The sequence below is a fragment of the Dreissena polymorpha genome, chromosome 10 (genome assembly GCF_020536995.1).
Source record: "Dreissena polymorpha isolate Duluth1 chromosome 10, UMN_Dpol_1.0, whole genome shotgun sequence".
NCBI lineage: Eukaryota > Metazoa > Mollusca > Bivalvia > Myida > Dreissenidae > Dreissena > Dreissena polymorpha.
In genome coordinates this window covers 33,978,367-34,000,500 of record NC_068364.1, presented here as the reverse complement: position 1 = coordinate 34,000,500, position 22,134 = coordinate 33,978,367, and the positions used below count along the sequence as shown (strand labels likewise).

Below are 22,134 nucleotides of genomic sequence, written 5' to 3'. Positions count from 1 at the left end.
AAACTTCAAATACTTTCATGCTATCATGAGGTTACTGTACCTGGCAAGTTGAATTTTACCTTGACCTTTGAATGACCTTGACTCTCAAGGTCAAATTATTAAATTTCTCTAAAATTGCCATAACTTTATTTATGATTAGATTTGATTGATACTTTGACAAAACTACTCTTACCTGACATACCACAATAGACTCCACCCAAACCATCGCCGGTGCCCCCCCCCAACCCCCCCCTATTTTTTTTTTTTTTTGTTTTTTTTTTTTTTTTTGTTTTTTTTTTTTTAAGATCATCTCACAAATGACCACCACACCCTCACACTATACCCCCCCCCCCCCCACCCCACCCCCTCCCCAATTTTTTTTTTAAACGGTTAAAAAACAAAACTATTTATTTTGATTATTTTATGTTTGAAATACCGTCCAACCATCGCACCCAAGAATCCCCCCCCACCCCCCCCTCCCCCCACCCGAATCCCCCCCCCCAATTTTTTTTTTTTTTTTTTTTTTAAGATCATCTCACAAATTACCACCATACCTCACACTATTCCCCCCCCCACCTCACCCACCCCCCAACCCCCCAATTTTTTTTATGAAACGGTTAAAAAACACAAATATTTATTTTTATTATTTTATGTTTGAAATACCCCGGCGAAATGTTGTTCATGATTTCATGAACACTTCAAGCCAATCAAGAACTGTTCATGAACGGTTCTGAAAAAGTTCCTGAGCTTGGTTCATGAACTTTTGGACATGAACTGTCCTTAAGACTTGTTCATGAACTGTTTATGAATTATTGTTGAACATTTCAAAGTTCATGAACAGTTCTTCATCTAACCATAAATACTTAGTGATGAACATTTCATGCACAAGTATTTCTAATGACTTTTTTGAGACAGACTTTAAGGATCCATCATGAATAATTCATGAATTCCTTTGTGCTAGATGTTTCATACATATTTTTGAAAGTAATATTGAAATGTCTAGCATACAAATCTTGTAGATTTGTGAAACCTGTGAAGTTAGTATGAATATGCATAGTACTTTCACCACTGTAAGTTAGAGTTCTTGACCTGTTCTAGAGAATTTTAAGAACATTTGTACAAGAACTGTTCAAGAACTGCCTTCAGGAACACTTCAATAACATTTTAAGGACCTTTCCTGTTCTTGAATTATTCTTAAACTATTCTTGAACACTTTAAGAACTTTTTTGAACAACATGTTTCCTTCTGATGTTCTTAAACAGGTCTACACAATCTTTTTGAACGTATGATGGACTTTTTAAGAATCCAATATGTTCTTAAAAGGATCTGTCATTGTTCTTGGAAGACTTAAAAGACAAGTTTAAGAACGTTTAAAGGACATCTTATTTCAAGAACAGTTTAAGATGATATCAAGAACTCAATGTACATTGCATTGCTGTTTTTACAAAGAAAGAATATTGTGTGCACAGGAAGTTGAAACGAAACACATGGTTTATGTTATATTTGAAAATGTATGTCTTTAATAAATTACCGGCTGAACTGATCAACCATTGGTTCCATTTCAAGTTCTTTGGCACTGTAAGTGTAACCATTTCAGGGAAACCATTGATTAGTAAATGATTCTTGAACTGAAAATGAGACTATTCATAATCTTTTCAATACATGAATTATTCATGAACATATAGTGCAAAGTTGTATTATGAAATTTAAAGAGTATTAGCAAACCACTTGTATCTCATTTATTAGTGTTATATTTAAATTATTGTTCTATGTTGCTATCGATATGTTAAGTGCTAATACAAGACTTGTTTCTTCTTACCCTGACCTGTTTGTTGAGCTTTGGTAACACTTATGATAACCTTTGCATAAATTGACAAATTCTTGTTCATGAATAGTTCATGAACACTTAATGCCACCTCAGTTCATGAACTCTTGAAGAACTATGGTTCATGAACTATTCACTTACAGTTCGTGAACAGAAAATGAGCCATTGAAAAATAGAAGGAAAATGTTCATGAACAGTTCGTGAACAGCAAAACCCTGAAGAATTTTTCAAGAATTGTGTTGTTCATGAACTGTTCAAGAACACTTCATGCCATTGATGTTCATGAATAGTTCATGAACATTTCATGCCATAATGGTTCAAGAATAGTTCATGAACACTTCATGCCACACGGGTTCAAGAATAGTTCATGAACACTTCATGCCATAAGGGTTCAAGAATAGTTCATGAACACTTCATGCCATTAGGTTTCAAGAATATTTCATGAACACTTCATGCCATTAGTGTTCATGAACAGTTCATGAACTAAAATTTCAATAACTTTTCACAGACACGGCTCATTTTCTGTTCACGAACTATTCGTGAACAATTCATGAACTCAGTTCACGAACAGTTCATGAACTGTTCACGAATTATTCGTGAACTGCAGAACAACATTTCGCAGGGGTTACCGTCCAACCATCGCACCCAAGAATCCCCCCCCACCCCCCCCCCACCCCCCCGATTTTTTTTTTCCTTTTTTTCGCATTTTTGGAAGAAAATGTAATAAATGTCCACACCCTCACACAATGCACCGCTCTTCACTCCACCCCTCCCTCCTTTGTGATTGAAAATGAGAGTCTCTTCACCTTTAAAAAGAAAATAGATGAGCGGTCTGCACTTGCAAGGCGGTGCTCTTGTTACATAATTATGGCCCCTTTTACACTTAGATGATTGAACATTTTGCTTAAATTGCCATAACTTCTTTATTTATGATCGCATTTAATTATTATTTGACAAAACAACTCTTACCTGAATACCACAATGGATTCCACCCAAACATTACCCCACGCCCCTACCCAGAATCCCCCCCCCTGTAACCTCCCCCCCCTTAATTTTTTTTTTTAAATCATCTTATCAATTACCACACCACACATTATACCCCCCTCTCATCCCCCCTACCCCCCCCCCCCAAATATTTTTTTTTGTTTTCCTTTTTTTATTTTTGAAAGACCGTCTAATAAATGACCACACCCCACATTATACCTCCTCTCACCCCCCCCCCCCCCTCACACACAAAAAAACAATATTTTTTTTTCCTTTTTTTATTTTTGAAAGATCGTCTAATAAATTTCAAGTACTCGAATAGTCGAGCGCGCTGTCCTCTGACAGCTTTTGTTTTACGAAATGACGTCATTATTCCAGCGAAATTCTTTAGTTAAACTCTTTATCAATGTATATAAACTGTGAAAAAAGCATAACATAAAAAGAAAATTTGTTGGATTTGGTGGAATATCGATTTTTATTCACTCGTCGTGAAAAACTGATAATTTACTGAATCCAACAAATATCCTCTATGTTTTTAATGTTTACCTGGGTTTTGGTTCACATTTACCATAATCTGTCAACAAAACAGAAAACAATGGAAAAAAAACAACTTATAATCAAAGAAATTTTTTTTTACTTATAAGTACTTGCAATAAAAAATCAAATGAGTTCAGTATTTCTTAAATGTATTTGAGATTTGCTCTGGGAATGGGGCTTAATGCAATATATCGAGGGTGAACAGAAGACTGTTGTATCTCATATTAAATAAAGAAGACTGTACAGTCTGCACCTGCTTTTGCCTTTTTTTTTTATAAGAAGTCAATTCTTAGCATGCGTGGAAAGTGTCATCCCAGATCAGCCTGTGTGGAATGCACAGGCTAACATGGGGCAAAACTTTACGCACATGCATTTAACTACAATTTGCCAGAGTGGGGCTCATTTTAAAAGGGTCAGCTTGTGTTGTACCCATGGGTTAGATTCATGGATTTTCCTAACTCTAGCATATTCTACAGTAAGTATAAAGGGTCAGCTTGTGTTGTACCCATGGGTTAGATTAATGGATTTTCCTAACTCTAGCATACTCCACAGTAAGTATAAAGGGTCAGCTTGTGTTGTACCCTTGGGTTAGATTAATAGATTTTCCTAACTCTAGCATATTCCACAGTAAGTATAAAGGGTCAGCTTGTGTTGTACCCATGGGTTAGATTAATGGATTTTCCTAACTCTAGCATATTCCACAGTAAGTATAAAGGGTCAGCTTGTGTTGTACCCATGGGTTAGATTAATGGATTTTCCTAACTCTAGCATATTCCACAGTAAGTATAAAGGGCCAGCTTGTGTTGTACCCATGGGTTAGATTAATGGATTTTCCTAACTCTAGCATATTTCACAGTAAGTATAAAGGGTCAGCTTGTGTTGTACCCTCGGGTTAGATATTGGATTTTCCAAACTCTAGCATATTCCACAGTAAGTATAAAGGGTCAGCTTGTGTTGTACCCATGGGTTAGATTAATGGATTTTCCAAACTCTAGCATATTCTACAGTAAGTATAAAGGTCAGCTTGTGTTGTACCCATGGGTTAGATTAATGGATTTTCATAACTCTAGCATATTCCACAGTAAGTATAAAGGGTCAGCTTGTGTTGTACCCATGGGTTAGATTAATGGATTTTCCTAACTCTAGCATATTCTACAGTAAGTATAATGGGTCAGCTTGTGTTGTACCCATGGGTTAGATTAATGGATTTTCCAAACTCTAGCATATTCCACAGTAAGTATAAAGGGTCAGCTTGTGTTGTACCCATGGGTTAGATTAATGGATTTTCCTAACTCTAGCATATTCTACAGTCAGTATAAAGGGTCAGCTTGTGTTGTACCCATGGGTTAGATTAATGGATTTTCCTAACTCTAGCATATTCTACAGTAAGTACAAAGGGTCAGCTTGTGTTGTACCCATGGGTTAGATTAATGGATTTTCCTAACTCTAGCATATTCCACAGTAAGTATAAAAGGTCAGCTTGTGTTGTACCCATGGGTTAGATTAATGGATTTTCATAACTCTAGCATATTCCACAGTAAGTATAAAGGGTCAGCTTGTCTTGTACCCATGGGTTAGATTAATGGATTTTCCTAACTCTAGCATATTCTACAGTAAGTATAAAGGGTCAGCTTGTGTTGTACCCATGGGTTAGATTAATGGATTTTCCTAACTCTAGCATACTCCACAGTAAGTATAAAGGGTCAGCTTGTGTTGTACCCATGGGTTAGATTAATGGATTTTCCTAACTCTAGCATATTCCACAGTAAGTATAAATGGTCAGCTTGTGTTGTACCCATGGGTTAGATTAATGGATTTTCCAAACTCTAGCATATTCCACAGTCAGTATAAAGGGTCAGCTTGTGTTGTACCCATGGGTTAGATTAATGGATTTTCCTAACTCTAGCATACTCCACTGTAAGTATAAAGGGTCAGCTTGTGTTGTACCCATGGGTTAGATTAATGGATTTTCCTAACTCTAGCATATTCCAAAGTAAGTATATAGGGTCAGCTTGTGTTGTACCCATGGGTTAGATTAATGGATTTTCCAAACTCTAGCATATTCTACAGTAAGTATAAAGGGTCAGCTTGTGTTGTACCCATGAGTTAGATTAATGGATTTTCCTAACTCTAGCATATTCCACAGTAAGTATAAAGGGTCAGCTTGTGTTGTACCCATGGGTTAGATTAATGGATTTTCCTAACTCTAGCATACTCCACAGTAAGTATAAAGGGTCAGCTTGTGTTGTACCCATGGGTAAGATTAATGGATTTTCCTAACTCTAGTATATTCTACAGTAAGTATAAAGGGTCAGCTTGTGTTGTACCCATGGGTTAGATTAATGGATTTTCATAACTCTAGCATATTCCACAGTAAGTATAAAGGGTCAGCTTGTGTTGTACCCATGGGTTAGATTAATGGATTTTCCTAACTCTAGCATATTCCACAGTAAGTATAAAGGGTCAGCTTGTGTTGTACCCATGGGTTAGATTATTGGATTTTCCTAACTCTAGCATATTCTACAGTAAGTATAAAGGGTCAGCTTGTGTTGTACCCATGGGTTAGATTAATGGATTTTCCTAACTCTAGCATATTCCACAGTAAGTATAAAGGGTCAGCTTGTGTTGTACCCATGGGTTAGATTAATGGATTTTCCTAACTCTAGCATATTCCACAGTAAGTATAAAGGGTCAGCTTGTGTTGTACCCATGGGTTAGATTAATGGATTTTCCAAACTCTAGCATATTCCACAGTAAGTATAAAGGGTCAGCTTGTGTTGTACCCATAGGTTAGATTAATGGATTTTCCAAACTCTAGCATATTCCACAGTCAGTATAAAGTTTATTGAATTAATGCAACCTGATAAAACAAGTACCAACAGTAACTTAGCCATGTTTGTACATAAAGCATCAACTTTAGTCAAAGAAACCTGAAAAATATTATTGTGATTAATTGTGTTTTATGTATTACTCAAACTTGACTTCCAGCTCTCTTGTAGATTTGTTTGCGGTGTTTGTTATGTTATCATTGTTTAATAGATTGTAAATGCAGAAATCCAATTGTCTTAGACCTTTTCCTGTATTGATACTTTATTTAACAACTTATGAAATTCAATACCAATCACATTTCATGCCTTTATATATGTTACTATGTTTTGAACATGTATTCTCATGGACTGTATGCCGTTACATATATTATATTGAAAAAACATATTTGTAATGTTTCCCAGTGAAGAGCAGGCGCATTGAACTGAATCGGGTTGACCTTGAAATTCGAACGCCGGAGGTCAAGCAAAAACATCGAAAGTCTGCGAAAAAAAGCATAGAAAAGAAATCTCAGGAAACACCAAGTCTTCCAGCTGAGGAGAACAGTAACGTCCAAGAAAAGGTATGGCAAAATAAATAAACTGTCTTGTTTTCTGTATGAAAGGTAAGCCCAAATGAAGGAATTGTCTTTTTAACGTCCAAGAAAAGGTAAGGTCAAATAAAGAAACTGTCTTGTTTCTGATAGCATCCAAGAAAAGGTAAGGCCTAATAAAGAAACTGTCTTGTTTCTGATAGCATCCAAGAAAAGGTAATGCTAAATAAATAAATTATCTTGTTTCCTGTATAAAAGGTATCTTGTTTCCTGTTTAAAAGTTAAGCCCAAATGAAGAAATTGTATTTTTTATGGTAAGGAAATGCCAAAATAAAGAAATTGTCTTGTTTCCAGATCCAAGAAAAGGTAAGGGCAATTAAACAGAAATTGTATTGTTTCTAGAAACAAAGGTAAGGCCAAATTAAGATGCTGTCTAGTTTCCCATAAGGTAAGGGTAAAGAAGGAAACCATCTAGTTTCCCATTACCTGACACAACAAAAGGTAAGGCTAGGGTAAGAAATTGTCTTGTTTCCCTTCATTTAACAAAAGAAAAGGTAAGGCAAAATAAGGACATTTTCGTGTTTACTGTACAAGAAAAAGTAAGATCAAGTGAAAAATGGTCTTGTTTCATGTAAGATAACATCAAATAAATACATTGTCTTGTTTCCTGTTTTGTTAGGCCAAATAAATTGATTTTATTTTTTCCCATAAGGTTATGCCCAATAAAAACATGGTCTTGTTTCCTTTATATTAAAACATAATAGAGGAATTGCCTTGTTTCCTGTCCAAGAAAATATAAGGCAAAGAAAAGAAAGTGTCTTGTTTTCTGTACCAAGTAAAGGTAAGGCCAAATAAAGAAATTGTCTGGTTTCCTGTCCCAAAAAAAGGAAGGCAAAATATAGAAACTGTATTGTTTCTTGTCCTCAGGAAAGGTAAGGCAAAATAACGAAATTGTCTTGTTTTTCCTAAGGTAAGGTAAACAGAAGACATGCATTAGTTTCCTGTCCAATGAAAGTTAAAGCCAAATAAAGAAACTTTCTTGTTTTCTGTCCAAAAAAGGTAAGGCCAAATAAAGAAATTGTCATGTTTCCAGTTTCAAAGAAAAGGTAAGGCCAAATAAAGGAATTTTATTGTTTCCATGTTTGTTAATAAAACTAGTCAGATGGGGATCATGCAGGTTAAGTGTCACTAAAACAAGAAAAACATACTTGTTTAGCTTACTGATAAGTTTAGTTTGAAAAAAGTTTGATTTCCATTGTTCTTGTTCTGTTTATTACAGCACTCGCCTACGGAGTTTGTGAAAACAGACCTTATTGAATTACATAAAATTATTCAGATTTCCATTGTTCTTGTTCTGTTTATTACAGCAGTCGCCTGTGGAGTTTGTGAAAACAGACCTTATTGAATAACATAAAATTATTCAGATTTCCAATGTTCTTGTTCTGTTTATTACAGCACTCGCCTGCGGAGTTTGTGAAAACAGACCTTATTGAATTACATAAAATTATTCAGATTTCCATTGTTCTTGTTCTGTTTATTACAGCACTCGCCTGCGGAGTTTGTGAAAACAGAACCTTATTGAATTACATAAAATTATTCAGATTTCCATTGTTCTTGTTCTGTTTATTACAGCACTCGCCTGCGGAGTTTGTGAAAACAGAACCTTATTGAATTACATAAAATCATTCAGATTTCCATTGTTCTTGTTCTGTTTATTTCAGCAGTACCCTGCAGAATTTTGAAAACAGACCTAATTAAATTACATAAAATTATTCAGATTTCCATTGTTCTTTTTCTGTTTATTACAGCAGTCACCTGCGGAGTTTGTGAAAACAGACCTGATCAAACAGCTGCTACAGGAATCCTGGATGCCGAAGATGAACGCGGACAGCGAGTTTGACGACATCATGTGTCAGTTCGTGGCCCTCCTTGATGACAGCAGCAACCCAGTCGTGTTTGCAAGAATGTGCGAGTACCTGATGAAGATATGCACGTAAGCTTAATTGGAAAATTATTGTCCCAATTACACCAGTTTGACTATTTTAAAATACTCACTTCATTAAGTTTTATTTGAGAAATTATCTAAGGGAGGATATGCCTGTATGTTTACCCTGTCATGTAAGCTTAATTTGACAATAATAATGATTTAGCTTGTTTGCATGTGAGTACCTAAGATCTTTTTTTAATTATTTTTTTATTATTAGTTTTATTAGAAAAATCATGGCTTGTTTTCACACAAAGGGAGATCAGTGTCCCTCAAACCATCATGGATAGGATTGTCTGCAAGATGAAGTCCATTTTGGACTGGGAGAACAGAGTGGTGAAGAAATATTTTGATTTTTAGTATACTGTAACCTTTATGGGTTGTTTTCACACAGGGTGCTCGGTGTCCCACAAACCATCATGAATATGATTGTCGGCAAGATTGGGTCCAATCTGGACAGCGAGAATGGGGCGGTGAAGAAGAACACAATCAAAACTCTGCAGTTCATAGGTCAAGGTCGTCCAGACGTGATGCTGCTACTACTGCCACAACTAATCAGTGGCGAGGTGGGTTCCTTTATGGGGTTTTAAGCATTTGCATTAAGTGTCATCCCATATAAAGTTGCACAGGCTCACCAGGGGAAACACTTTCCACTTTTTTGAGTGTTTTTTTTTAAGGAAGTCACTGCAAAAGAAATTTCCAGTCTGGGCGGAAAGTGTTGGCCCTGATTTGCCTGTGCAGACTATACAGGCTAATATGGGACGACCCTGAAGGCACTTGCATTACCGTAAGCACTGTTTCTGAAAGTGGGGCTAATTTGAGATGGATTCCAGACTCTGCAGTTCATAGGTCAAGGTTGACCCTTCTTGATGCCACAACTGATCAGTGGCAAGATGTGTGTTGTAGTTTTCTTGTTCAATATATTTAAACATTTGGTACATTTAACCATTAAAAAATAACATGACAAATAAACAACATTATTAATTAGAGAAATAATTGAAAATACACAACTTGCAATGTCCCTTATCACAATTGTCTGAATACGAACCTTTATGAGTGAACATGCAAACCTTATAGAAAGCATAGGCAATTGTGTGCTCAAAATTAAAGATACTTATTATTTATAAAGATCCATAAACACAGTTATATTTTGCCCAGCATACACTTTGATTTGTGCACCCTCTTTTTTCTTGCTGAATAGCTAAGAGCAAGACGACCACGCTTCAGCACCGCTTATTAATAACATAATGATTGTTCATGAGCACTACATCGTGCTTCGACGCTACCTGAAGCCAATCTTGCATTCACTCGTAAAAGTTTGGATATCGTTGCTGGAAATTCAAATGGAATAATTATCACAAACAAAAAAAACACCAGCATTTTGTATCTCATTAAGTCTATGTTACCAGACCACGTCTAGCGTTGAAATTTTGGCCATTGCTGTAAGAAACACTGATTTTTATGCGCCCGGTAGGGTGGCATACAGCAGTTGAACTGTCCGTCAGTCCATTTGTCAGTCTGTGCGTCAGTCTGTTTGTCAGTCTGTGCGTCTGTCTGAAAACTTTAACATTGACCATAACTTTTGCAATATTGAAGATAGCAACTTGATATTTGGCATGCATGTGTATCTCATGGAGCTGCACATTTTGAGTGGCGAAAGGTCAAGGTCATCCTTCAAGGTCAAATATCAAACATATGGCTTCAAAGCAGCGCAGTAGGGGGCACTGTGTTTCTGACAAACACATCTCTTGTTTAATTGTTAACTTTATTTTACACAATATTTTACAATATTTTTGTTGATTTTGTTGGTTTATGGAGCTTTACAACAATGCCTGTGATATGATACAATTTTGGGACTTTAAAGATCCAAAAACTGACTGAACTACCTTTAAATTTTGTAAAAACAATAACAGCACTGTCATGTACTCCCTTATGTGTAGCATCTGTCTATATCTTGATTGTGAGACAAACCTCTGAATCCAGGAGCACATCAGAAGGGCCGCAGCAGACGCCATAGCGACCCTTACTGGGGCCAGGGACAAGGAGCAGTTGCTGATTACCCTGGAGTCAATGGGGATCATACATGGGGCCTACAGCAGCAAGGCTGATGAGGTAGGGGCCATAGAAGGGGTCATAAGGTGTGAAACGGGACATATTAGGCTTAAAGGGACCTTTTCATGTTTTGATAAATTGACTAAATTGAAAAAAGTTGTGTCAGATATGCACATTTTGTTGTAGTTATGTTTTTTGCAAGGAAACAGTTATACTAAAAATTTACCATGCTCTAAAATATTCATAATATATGAATCTCTTGGTGATTTAAACCTGAAAATTATCAAGCGTTACAACGCGAAACAGTTGTATAATTTGAAAGTTCTATTGCTATAGTTAAAATTTGTGACATTACACGGAGTGCTTATTTTAAGTATAAAATACCTGTAGTAACATGTCAGCATGGATAGCCAAGTTGTTTTAAGCGTTTCAGTGCTGGAACTGAGTTTTAAAAGCCTTTGCAAACAGTTTGGATCCAGATGAGACGCCACAGAACGTTGCATCTCATCAGGATCCAAACTCTTTGCTTTTCCAATTTTAGCATTCTTGAAAAAAATCGAAGAAAATGCTAATTTTAGAAATTCAGTAGACGACATTTTAGCAGACGACAAATTTCCCAGCATGCAAAGGGTTAAGCGTTAGACTTTTACCCTAAGGGTCAGTGGTTCAAGCTCAGGTGTGAATTACTTTTTATTTCCTTTATTTAATTGTACTTTTGTTTTATACTGCAAATCTTAAGTTAAATTGTCTGCATTTATCAATAAAAAGCATTTAATGGCAAACTTAAAAACATGCAGAATTCTGTGAAAAGGTCCCTATAGTGAGGCAATTGGGGCAATCAGATAGGGTCATAAAAAATAAAGTGAGTAATGGGAAATAACGGCTTCATGTATAAAATTTTGGCCTTTTTAAGGAGGGTTAATACAACATAAGGTGTGTTATTGGAAATCAAGGCTGAATGCATAAAGTTGGAATAGGTTCAAGGAAAATGCATAAATATGGGTAAGTTGATATATATCCTGGGGACAATAGAGATCATATATGAGGCCTATAGCAGCAAGGTTGATGAGGGAAGGTCATCAAATAGGGGTAATAAAATGGTATCCGGTGTGTCAAGGGTAATGTTGGCCCTTAAAACTCTTACCTGTGTAAAATGTGATGGTCGCACAAGCCATTATGGATTAAACTCTTTTGTGGTATTTTCTATTTCAAGAAAGTCTTTTCTAAACATGAATTATGAATGTCTATGGGTTGTGACCTTGAACTTCAGTCAGAAGTTAATATCAGTACATGTACGTGTCTCATATGCAGATCTTTGTTAAACTAGGTCTCTTGAGTTGTTATCCAATCCACTGAAAGATCCTCCATATTGGGACATAGTAAAAGACTGGGTTTATTTGAGACCATGGTTTAAATCCACACCCATTTTAGCCTCTCAAAGACAACGGGGTTTTATGCATGTGCATACAGTGTCCTGTAAAATTAGCTTGTTCAGTCCCAAATGGCTAACCAGTGACTACACTTTCTGCGTTATTGGTATTTTTCGTTTAAACGAAGTCTCTTTGCCGCGAAAATCAAGTTTAAGCAGAAATAATAATAGCCTCTGGTACTATTTTTATTGTGTCTGGTTGAGGAGTATGCTATGTTGGTCCTGGCTGAGCGGTTTGCTGACATCACTGCTTAAAATAGGGCTAAATGCATGGGCGTAAAGTGCTGTTCCTGATAAGCATGTGCAATCCCCACAGGCTTATTAGAGACGACATCCCTGATAAGCATGTGCAATCCCCACAGGCTTATTAGAAACGACATCCCTGATAAGCATGTGCAATCCCCACAGGCTTATTAGAGACGACATCCCAGATAAGCATGTGCAATCCCCACAGGCTTATTAGAGACGACATTCCTGATAAGCATGTGCAATCCCCACAGGCTTATTAGAGACGACATCCCTGATAAGCATGTGCAATCCCCACAGGCTTATTAGAGACGACATCCCTGATAAGCATGTGCAATCCCCACAGGCTTATTAGAGACGACATCCCTGATAAGCATGTGCAATCTCCACAGGCTTATTAGAGACGACATCCCAGATAAGCATGTACAATCTCCACAGGCTTATTAGAGACGACATCCCTGATAAGCATGTGCAATCCCCACAGGCTTATTAGAGACGACATTCCTGATAAGCATGTACAATCCCCACAGGCTTATTAGAGACGACATCCCTGATAAGCATGTGCAATCCCCACAGGCTTATTAGAGACGACATCCCTGATAAGCATGTGCAATCCCCACAGGCTTATTAGAGACGACATCCCTGATAAGCATGTGCAATCTCCACAGGCTTATTAGAGACGACATCCCAGATAAGCATGTACAATCTCCACAGGCTTATTAGAGACGACATCCCTGATAAGCATGTGCAATCCCCACAGGCTTATTAGAGACGACATCCCTGATAAGCATGTGCAATCCCCACAGGCTTATTAGAGACGACATTCCTGATAAGCATGTACAATCTCCACAGGCTTATTAGAGACGACATCCCTGATAAGCATGTGCAATCCCCACAGGCTTATTAGAGACGACATCCCTGATAAGCATGTACAATCCCCACAGACTTATTAGAGACGACATCCCAGATAAGCATGTACAATCTCCACAGGCTTATTAGAGACGACATCCCTGATAAGCATGTACAATCCCCACAGGCTTATTAGAGACGACATCCCTGATAAGCATGTACAATCTCCACAGGCTTATTAGAGTCGACATCCCTGATAAGCATGTACAATCTCCACAGGCTTATTAGAGACGACATCCCAGATAAGCATGTACAATCCCCACAGGCTTATTAGAGACGACATCCCTGATAAGCATGTACAATCTCCACAGGCTTATTAGAGACGACATTCCTGATAAGCATGTGCAATCCCCACAGGCTTATTAGAGACGACATCCCTGATAAGCATGTGCAATCCCCACAGGCTTATTAGAGACGACATCCCTGATAAGCATGTGCAATCCCCACAGGCTTATTAGAGACGACACTAGCCCCATTTATGGTAAGCATGTGCAATCCCCACAGGCTTATTAGAGACCACACTTACCCCTTTTATGGTATTTTTTTGTTATAAATAAGTCTTTTTAAAACAAACAGTTTAGACAGACTGCATTATTATAGGCTAATTTGGGACGAACTTTTATGAATAGGCATAAAACCTTGGTTTCCTTAGTTTAAACCTATTTATTTAAGCTTGATTGCATTTTAAGTACTTACTACTTATTTGAAACACTCCCGAGTCTGTTTCCCGAGACTAGAATCAGAACTTGGTGTCTATAAGGGAGATCTAAAGAATCGACCCTGTGACCTCCCGGTTGCTCGGCAGACACCATATTGTCAACTATGCAACGGCAACCTTATGATTTTCTGGATGAAGGTTAATTAGTCCCCTACCCGTTTCACCGGAGGGGACTTATGGTTTGCGCCCCGTCTGTCAGTCAGTCTGTCTGTCTGTCTGTCACACTTTTCTGGATCCTGCGATAACTTTAAAAGGTCTTAATATTTTTTCATGAAACTTGGAACATGGATAGATGTCAATATGGACATTATGCACGTCATTTCATTTTGTTCCTACGTCAAAAATTCTGGTTGCTATAGCAACAAATATATATAAAAAAATAATCTGAATATGGTGGAATTTCTGACAAAGGTGGAGCCGGTAGGGGACTTATATTGCTTGACAATAGTCTTGTTTTTATTGTGTTAACTTCAGGAGCATGGTTTAATCCAAACCCATACTGATTTCATCTGCTTGAACATACATTTAAACCCAATCCATTTTCATTGCGTCTGCTTCAGGAACACATTATGTCGATCTATGCTGAGCAGTTCTGTCGGTTCACTCATATGGGTTAAACCAAACCCATTCTTCTTGCATCTACTTGGACCTTCATTTAAACCCAATCCATTTTCATTGCGTCTGCTTCAGGAATACGCCATGTCGATCCTTGCTGAGCGGTTTGCTAACACCCCTGAGGACCCCCAGCGTCACATCAGGATATCTGAATGGGTACAGGACACCACCCCGGGGGTCTTCGACGAAGAGGTGAGTTAGTGGGTTTTGATTCTTTTTTATATCGTAATTACATGTTAGTTTTTACCTTTTCATTTTAGTTCGATTACATCGAAAGCATCAGACTTATTGAAACGCTCTCAAATCCATTTCCTGGACCCAGAGCCAGTACTTGGTGTCTTTTGGAGAAATCTAAAGAATGCTCCCATAGTGGGGATGGAACCCTCGACCACCCGGTCACCTTATCCATTACACCACAGTGACTATATGTTATTAAGACCAGAATCTTTTTTTATATTGTTATTAATAAAGACCAGCAGATTTTTCATTTCATGTTAAACCTTTTTATTGAAGCTCGATTGCATTGGCAGCCCAGTGCTTGTTGAAACACTAGAGTCTGTTTCCTGGGTAGAGCAAGTACCTGGTGTCTTTGGGTGATTTTAAGTAGCTCCCACATCGGGGATTAAACCAATGAACTCCCGGTTGCTAGATGGAGACCATATCCACTATCCCACAGCGACCTATGAATGATTAGTTCTCCTGTCGTTTGTGTATCATAACTAATTTTAATCAGCAGAATTTTCTTTTTGCTGACTCAGATTCAAGTTTTTAAGTCTTCATTTCCAACTCTAAGAATAGATACTAGGAAGCAGCAAACAGCATAAAACCTGAACAGACTGTTCGCTTTGCTTCTGGGTGGGAAAGAGTTACAAACATTTAAGATTCAGCCGTCCCATTTTTGCCTTAAAGGTGTCTGTTCTTAGAACCACAAACTAGTGGGACGAAGTCCTATTACACTTGTCAATGTAAAACCTTCAAACCCACATGCATGTATGATTTTAACTTATTATATGAAGTCATGTAGTTGAATTTTGTGTAAGCAAATGCTATGCACATTTTCCACTGACAGTTTTATAATTTCTATATCACAGTCAGTCTGTCCGTCCGTCCGAAATTTTTAACATTGCCCATAACTTGTGCAATATTGAAGATAGCAACTAGATATTTGGCATGCATGTGTATCTCATGGAGCTGCACATTTTGAGTGATGGAAGGTCAAGGTCATCCTTCAAGGTCAAAAGTCAAATATATGGCTTCAAAGCAGTAGGGGGCATTGTGTTTCTGACAAACACATCTCTTGTTATGTGCTAAATATCAAAATTTGTCAATAAATCTTCTGAATTTGGGAATGGACTCCTTTGTCCCAATTTTTTGACAACAAACTCACAATAATTTGGTGTTTGATAGCAGAAGAATGCACAATCTGTGATAAGATCATTTTTAGAGGGAAATTCATGTTTTGTTAGAATTTTCCCTTAAAAAACCCACTTTTACTGTAATTACTTTTAAGAGAAATAAGTTCATATTTTTGTGTCGTAAAATGTACAAAAGTAGAATTCTAATAACATTCCACTGTCTGCAAATTTGGAGTCCTTAATAATGCTGTTATTATTTTGCTCTTCAGTTGGACGTTGATCAGGTCATGGGCAGGTCAAGGTCACAGAAATCCTCAAACCAGGGGAGGGAACCATCATTCTTGTCAGAGGGGAGGGAACTCTCATTCAAATCAGAGGGGAAGTCAGGTGAGCTCCCTTGGATATTTGTTATTATATGTGCAGCGTTCTCTGAAAACAGGGATAAATGCATGTGCGTTAAGTGTCATCCCAGATTAGCCTGTGCATTCAGCAGGCTAATCAAGGATTACAGTTTATGCCTTAACTGTATTTTTATTGAGAGACTGCCTTTAAAGTAAAATACCTGTAAATGCTGAAATGTTGTCCCTGATAGCCCATGCAATTGGCACAGGCTCATCTGGGACGACATTTAGGCACAGCATTAAGCCCAGTTTTCCCAGAACAAGGCTCATTTTACAGTGCATGGCTACAACTATACCCTTGGAAGTGATTGTCGGTATTTGGTTATATTTGTTGTATTTCTTTTTTGTTTTTCAGATCACCATACTTAATTTTTGTTAGAAGTTTTTGTATTGCTGATAAAAATCAACATTAAAGGAGTGTTGTTGTAGTTGACCTTTTTTTCAAATCTTCTTTTCAACTTTTTGTTTAAAAGATTTGTTTTCCTTGAAAAAAAAAATATAAAGGGATTGTTTTTGTAGTTTACCTTTTTCAGATCAGGATAATTACTTTTTGTTAAAAGATTTTCTGTTGCAGGAAAAAATCAACATAAATCAAATGTTTTTGTGGTCTTGTCAGTGGTCGGGAACACATTAGTTTTTGAAGTGCATGACCTGGGAGGTTTTTGTGACATTATTAGTTATATCAATTTATTTTATGCTTTTTGGTAATTTAAAGAGAAATATCAGTGAATTAAAACCGATAATTTCACTTTTTCAAACAGTGAAAATTATCAGTGAAAATTATCGATAATTTCCACTTTTTACTGTGAAATGACGTCATTTTTTTACGAAATGACGTCCTTATCCCAGCAAAATTCATAACTTGAACTCTTTAACAGTGTATATTAACTGTGAAATAAAGCATAAAATAAAAAGAAAATTTGTTTGATTCGGTGGAATATCGATTTTAATTCACTCGTGATCATAGAAAATATATATTTTCACTCGTGGCTGCGCCACTGGTGTTAACTGTTGTCCCAGATTAGCCTGTGCATCTTTGTAAACTCTTGTCCAGATTAGCCTGTGCATCTTTGTAAACTGTTGTCCCAGATTAGCCTGTGCATCTTTGTAAACTCTTGTCCAGATTAGCCTGTGCATCTTTGTAAACTGTTGTCCCAGATTAGCCTGTGCATCTTTGTAAACTGTTGTCCAGATTAGCCTGTGCATCTTTGTAAACTGTTGTCCCAGATTAGCCTGTGCATCTTTGTAAACTGTTGTCCAGATTAGCCTGTGCATCTCTGTAAACTGTTGTCCAGATTAGCCTGTGCATCTTTGTAAACTGTTGTCCCAGATTAGCCTGTGCATCTTTGTAAACTGTTGTCCAGATTAGCCTGTGCATCTTTGTAAACTGTTGTCCCAGATTAGCCTGTTCATCTTTGTAAACTGTTGTCCAGATTAGCCTGTGCATCTTTGTAAACTGTTGTCCCAGATTAGCCTGTGCATCTTTGTAAACTGTTGTCCCAGATTAGCCTGTGCATCTTTGTAAACTGTTGTCCAGATTAGCCTGTGCATCTTTGTAAACTGTTGTCCCAGATTAGCCTGTGCATCTTTGTAAACTGTTGTCCAGATTAGCCTGTGCATCTTTGTAAACTGTTGTCCCAGATTAGCCTGTGCATATTTGTAAACTGTTGTCCCAGATTAGCCTGTGCATTTCTGTAAACTGTTGTCCCAGATTAGCCTGTGCATCTCTGTAAACTGTTGACCCAGATTAGCCTGTGCATCTCTGTAAACTGTTGTCCAGATTAGCCTGTGCATCTTTGTAAACTGTTGTCCAGATTAGCCTGTGCATCTTTGTAAACTGTTGTCCCAGATTAGCCTGTGCATCTTTGTAAACTGTTGTCCAGATTAGCCTGTGCATCTTTGTAAACGGTTGTCCCAGATTAGCATGTGCATCTTTGTAAACTGTTGTCCAGATTAGCCTGTGCATCTTTGTAAACTGTTGTCCCAGATTAGCCTGTGCATCTTTGTAAACTGTTGTCCCAGATTAGCCTGGGTAATCTGCACATGCTAGTCTGCACAGGCTAATCAGGGACAACAATTGTAGCTTTTTCTGGACTTTTTTATTTAATGAAATTTCTATCTGAACAAAAATGCAGTTTAGTCAGCAAGAGTTGTCCTTGGTTAGCCTGTACAGTCTGCATTAAGACCCATTTTCCCAGAGTGCACTGCAACTGTAAATGTATATTTGACTAAATCATATGTAAAAGTGTAGTACCTGATTTAAAAAACAAACCTATCCTGTTACCAGCCCATTGCCTATAATACCTGGGGCCGTATTCACCAAACATATCTTAGACTTAAGTCTTAGAATAAAGAGCATTCTTTTAATTGGAATTTTCAAGATTGACTTTAATTTTGAGTCAAAATTTGCATTTACCACCAGTCCTGTATCTACATCATTCTTCATGTAAAACATTGTATTAACCCATTTGGGCCTAGCGTCTAGAAAAAAGGCCTTGGCAAACAGCGTAGACCCAGATGAGACGCCACATGATGCGGCGTCTCATTTGGGTCTGCTCTGTTTGCTTAAAGGATTTCTGTAAGATATATTCTAAATATAGAAATAAATATACTATACATCCCTAATTTGGGAAATAAATTGATCCAATTTTGAAGGATTGGAGAGTCCACTAGGCATTAATGGGTTAATGACATAATCACCAGCGCTATCTTCTATATGTTCAAACGCTGGAGGTATTTTTCTTGGTTCTAAGTATATTCTTTCAACCTTCCACACTCAGAAGCAAAGTAAAAATGGCTATGTGCAAACAGCATAAAACCAGAACAGCCTGCATGTAACTCGCAGTCTTTTTAGGTTATATGCTGTTTGCTACTCATCATTATCTTAGGGCTGGAAATGAAGCCTTTCAAACTTGAATATATTAAGAAAGGACTTCAATTTAATTTGATTATTTTAAGGACTTCAAATGGGTTAAAATACGTATCTGAGTGGTTTAGGGTTAAGCTAAAGTCTAAGAATGTGTTGGTGAATACGGGGCACTGTTTTGAACTTTCAGTGATAGATATGTGTGAATCGAGTGGTAGAACCACAATGTACGCAGAAATGCCACCTACCCCAGGCTATTCCGAGGAAAACTCCGAATTACTTTTCTCGCGAGGCGTGAGCATGGTTACAAATAAAAGCGCCGATAAATCCGATAAAAGTCGTTACAATGCGAGAATGGAGCTGTTTGATCGTGCAGGGGCATCTGTTGTGCCTAGCGAACGGTTTGAACCACCGACGCCTTCGTCTGATATTGAAAACGATGCATTTATGCTCGAGCGTCGGATACCAGAGGAGTATGATGATAGTGTCAGCCCCTTTATGAAAGACCCGTTGGCCCTTTTTGATGAAGATCAAGACTTCAGATTCGATCGCGAAGAGCTTGTTAAAGGTGTCGGCAATTCAATGAACAGGGGATTGATGAAAGGCGGAGATTCACCGCAGAAGTCCTTCGAAGATCTAAGATTGAAGGAGCGAAATTTGACGGATTTATCAAGTTTATCACAGGTGGGGCCGCTCCCAAAATTCATGACAAAGGACAGCCTGTTTCGTAACGTTGAGGAAGTGTCGTCTGCTGATAGTGCGATCGGGAGTGGAGCAGTCTCGGTGAGCGAATATGGAGCGTCGCATTTCTCCGAGAAAATGACCATGTCAAATATGTCGCATTTGGATCTGCAGAGCTCACGGCATAGTCAGATATCGGATGATATCAATAACATGTTTGATGTGGAACATGTTTCGAATCTTGATTATGAAGGTGAAGTCGATGATTTCTTTTTTGAGACTAATGGTAACAAAAACGTAACACGCATGCAGCATGAATTAGCAGATTTAGAGTTTCAACTGTTGAATGAATTGGAAAATTTAGAAAATATAAAAAATCAGAGTTCAAGTTTGATTCGTGGTAACATGCATGTACATGTTTACAGCATGGGTTTGCCGTTGTTAGAGAATAACTACCTCGTTGGTTTGGAGACTATTCAGGGATTAGAGACTATCCAGAGTATGGGAATAGAAAGCGAGGAAGAGCATACGAGTCCGCCTGTAAAGGAGGAAGAAAGGGAAAACAGACCGATTTCTGTGATAATAACGCCTCGAGGGTCCAACATGGCTACCCCATCAGGTTCTGTGCTAGGTTTTCCAGATGTTAAAGATTTTTTTGGTATACCAGTGCATCTGCTGAGAGAATTTTGCGAATTGTTGAGCTTTTATTAACATATTATGCTTAGCTTAAAGCCGTGTTGTAAAAAAAAAAAGCCTGCGCCAATGTTATGTTTGTCCAAGGCTACATGTCCAAGGAATTGCCAGATGTTCATCACTTGTATTTAATATATGGTATGGGCAAGTCACACTTACTGTTTGAATAACACAATACTATGTTTGGTCAATGACCTATTGAATTTACAGAGGTATAATAGTTTTTTTAATTAGATTTGTATTTAACTGTGTATAATTTCTAAGTTTTGTCTTTGTCAGCATCTATATGTTTTGTGCGTTGCTGGGTGTGAAATAACATTGTTTAAAGCATCTATATATTTTGTGCGTTGCTGGGTGTGAAATAATATTATTAGCATTTAAATGTTCTGTACATTGCTGCGTGTGAAATAACATTGTTAGCATTTAAATGTTTTGTACACTGCTGCGTGTGAAATAATATTTTTCAATATTTAAATGTTTTGTATATTGCTGGGTGTGTGAAATAACATTTTTAACATTTAAATGTTTTTTACATTACTGGGTGTGAAATAATATTTTCAGCATCTATATATTTTGTGCTTTGCTTTATGTGAAATAACATTTTCCGAATTAATATACTTTGTGCATTGCTCCATGTGAAATAATATTAACTTATGTTTGCTGTGATAATGTTATTTATTTATATGTAATAACTGTATAACTTTAATTTAATTATTTTCTTTTTAAATAGCTATAAATTATTTATAAAAAATGTTTTCTTCTTTCAATTTTCAGATGATTTTTTTTGGAAAAGCAAGATAACTTCTTTTTTGAGTTCAACCTTTTTCAATATTTGTTGATTAAATCTAGTAAAATATTTAACCAATCTGAAATAATGTGTTCATATATCTAATTAAACCTTTCCCACTCAGAAGTAAAGTGAAAATGGCTATAAGCATCCAGCATAACACATGAGCAGCCAGTAAGTCAATCTCAGGCTGTTGAGGTTGTATGCTGTTTGCTGCTTGTATATAAGGGTTGGAAACTAAGCCTTATAACGTGAGCAGCCAGCAAGTCAATCTCAGGCTGTTGAGGTTTTATGCTGTTTGCTGCTTGTATATAAGGGTTGGAAACTAAGCCGTTATAACATGAGCAGCCAGCAAGTGACTCTCAGGCTGTTGAGGTTGTATGCTGTTTGCTGCTTGTATATAAGGGTTGGAAACTAAGCCTTATAACGTGAGCAGCCAGCAAGTCAATCTCAGGCTGTTGAGGTTTTATGCTGTTTGCTGCTTGTATATAAGGGTTGGAAACTAAGCCGTTATAACATGAGCAGCCAGTAAGTCAATCTCAGGCTGTTGAGGTTGTATGCTGTTTGCTGCTTGTATATAAGGGTTGGAAACTAAGCCTTATAACGTGAGCAGCCAGCAAGTCAATCTCAGGCTGTTGAGGTTTTATGCTGTTTGCTGCTTGTATATAAGGGTTGGAAACTAAGCCGTTATAACATGAGCAGCCAGCAAGTGACT

At 37.4% G+C, this 22,134-nt stretch overlaps 1 protein-coding gene across 3 annotated transcripts in view; it reads left to right on the top strand.

Annotated features, from left to right (window-relative positions):
* Positions 1 to 22,134, top strand: part of LOC127847193 (uncharacterized) — a 227,020-nt gene that overhangs the window by 155,587 nt on the left and 49,299 nt on the right. For all 3 annotated transcript variants that reach the window (XM_052378918.1, XM_052378917.1, XM_052378916.1), the window contains exons 33-38: positions 6,556 to 6,713; positions 8,492 to 8,676; positions 9,062 to 9,233; positions 10,651 to 10,779; positions 14,712 to 14,828; positions 16,261 to 16,378. In XM_052378918.1, coding sequence (XP_052234878.1) covers positions 6,556 to 6,713; positions 8,492 to 8,676; positions 9,062 to 9,233; positions 10,651 to 10,779; positions 14,712 to 14,828; positions 16,261 to 16,378 — 879 coding nt within the window. The remainder of the gene's footprint in view (positions 1 to 6,555; positions 6,714 to 8,491; positions 8,677 to 9,061; positions 9,234 to 10,650; positions 10,780 to 14,711; positions 14,829 to 16,260; positions 16,379 to 22,134) is intronic.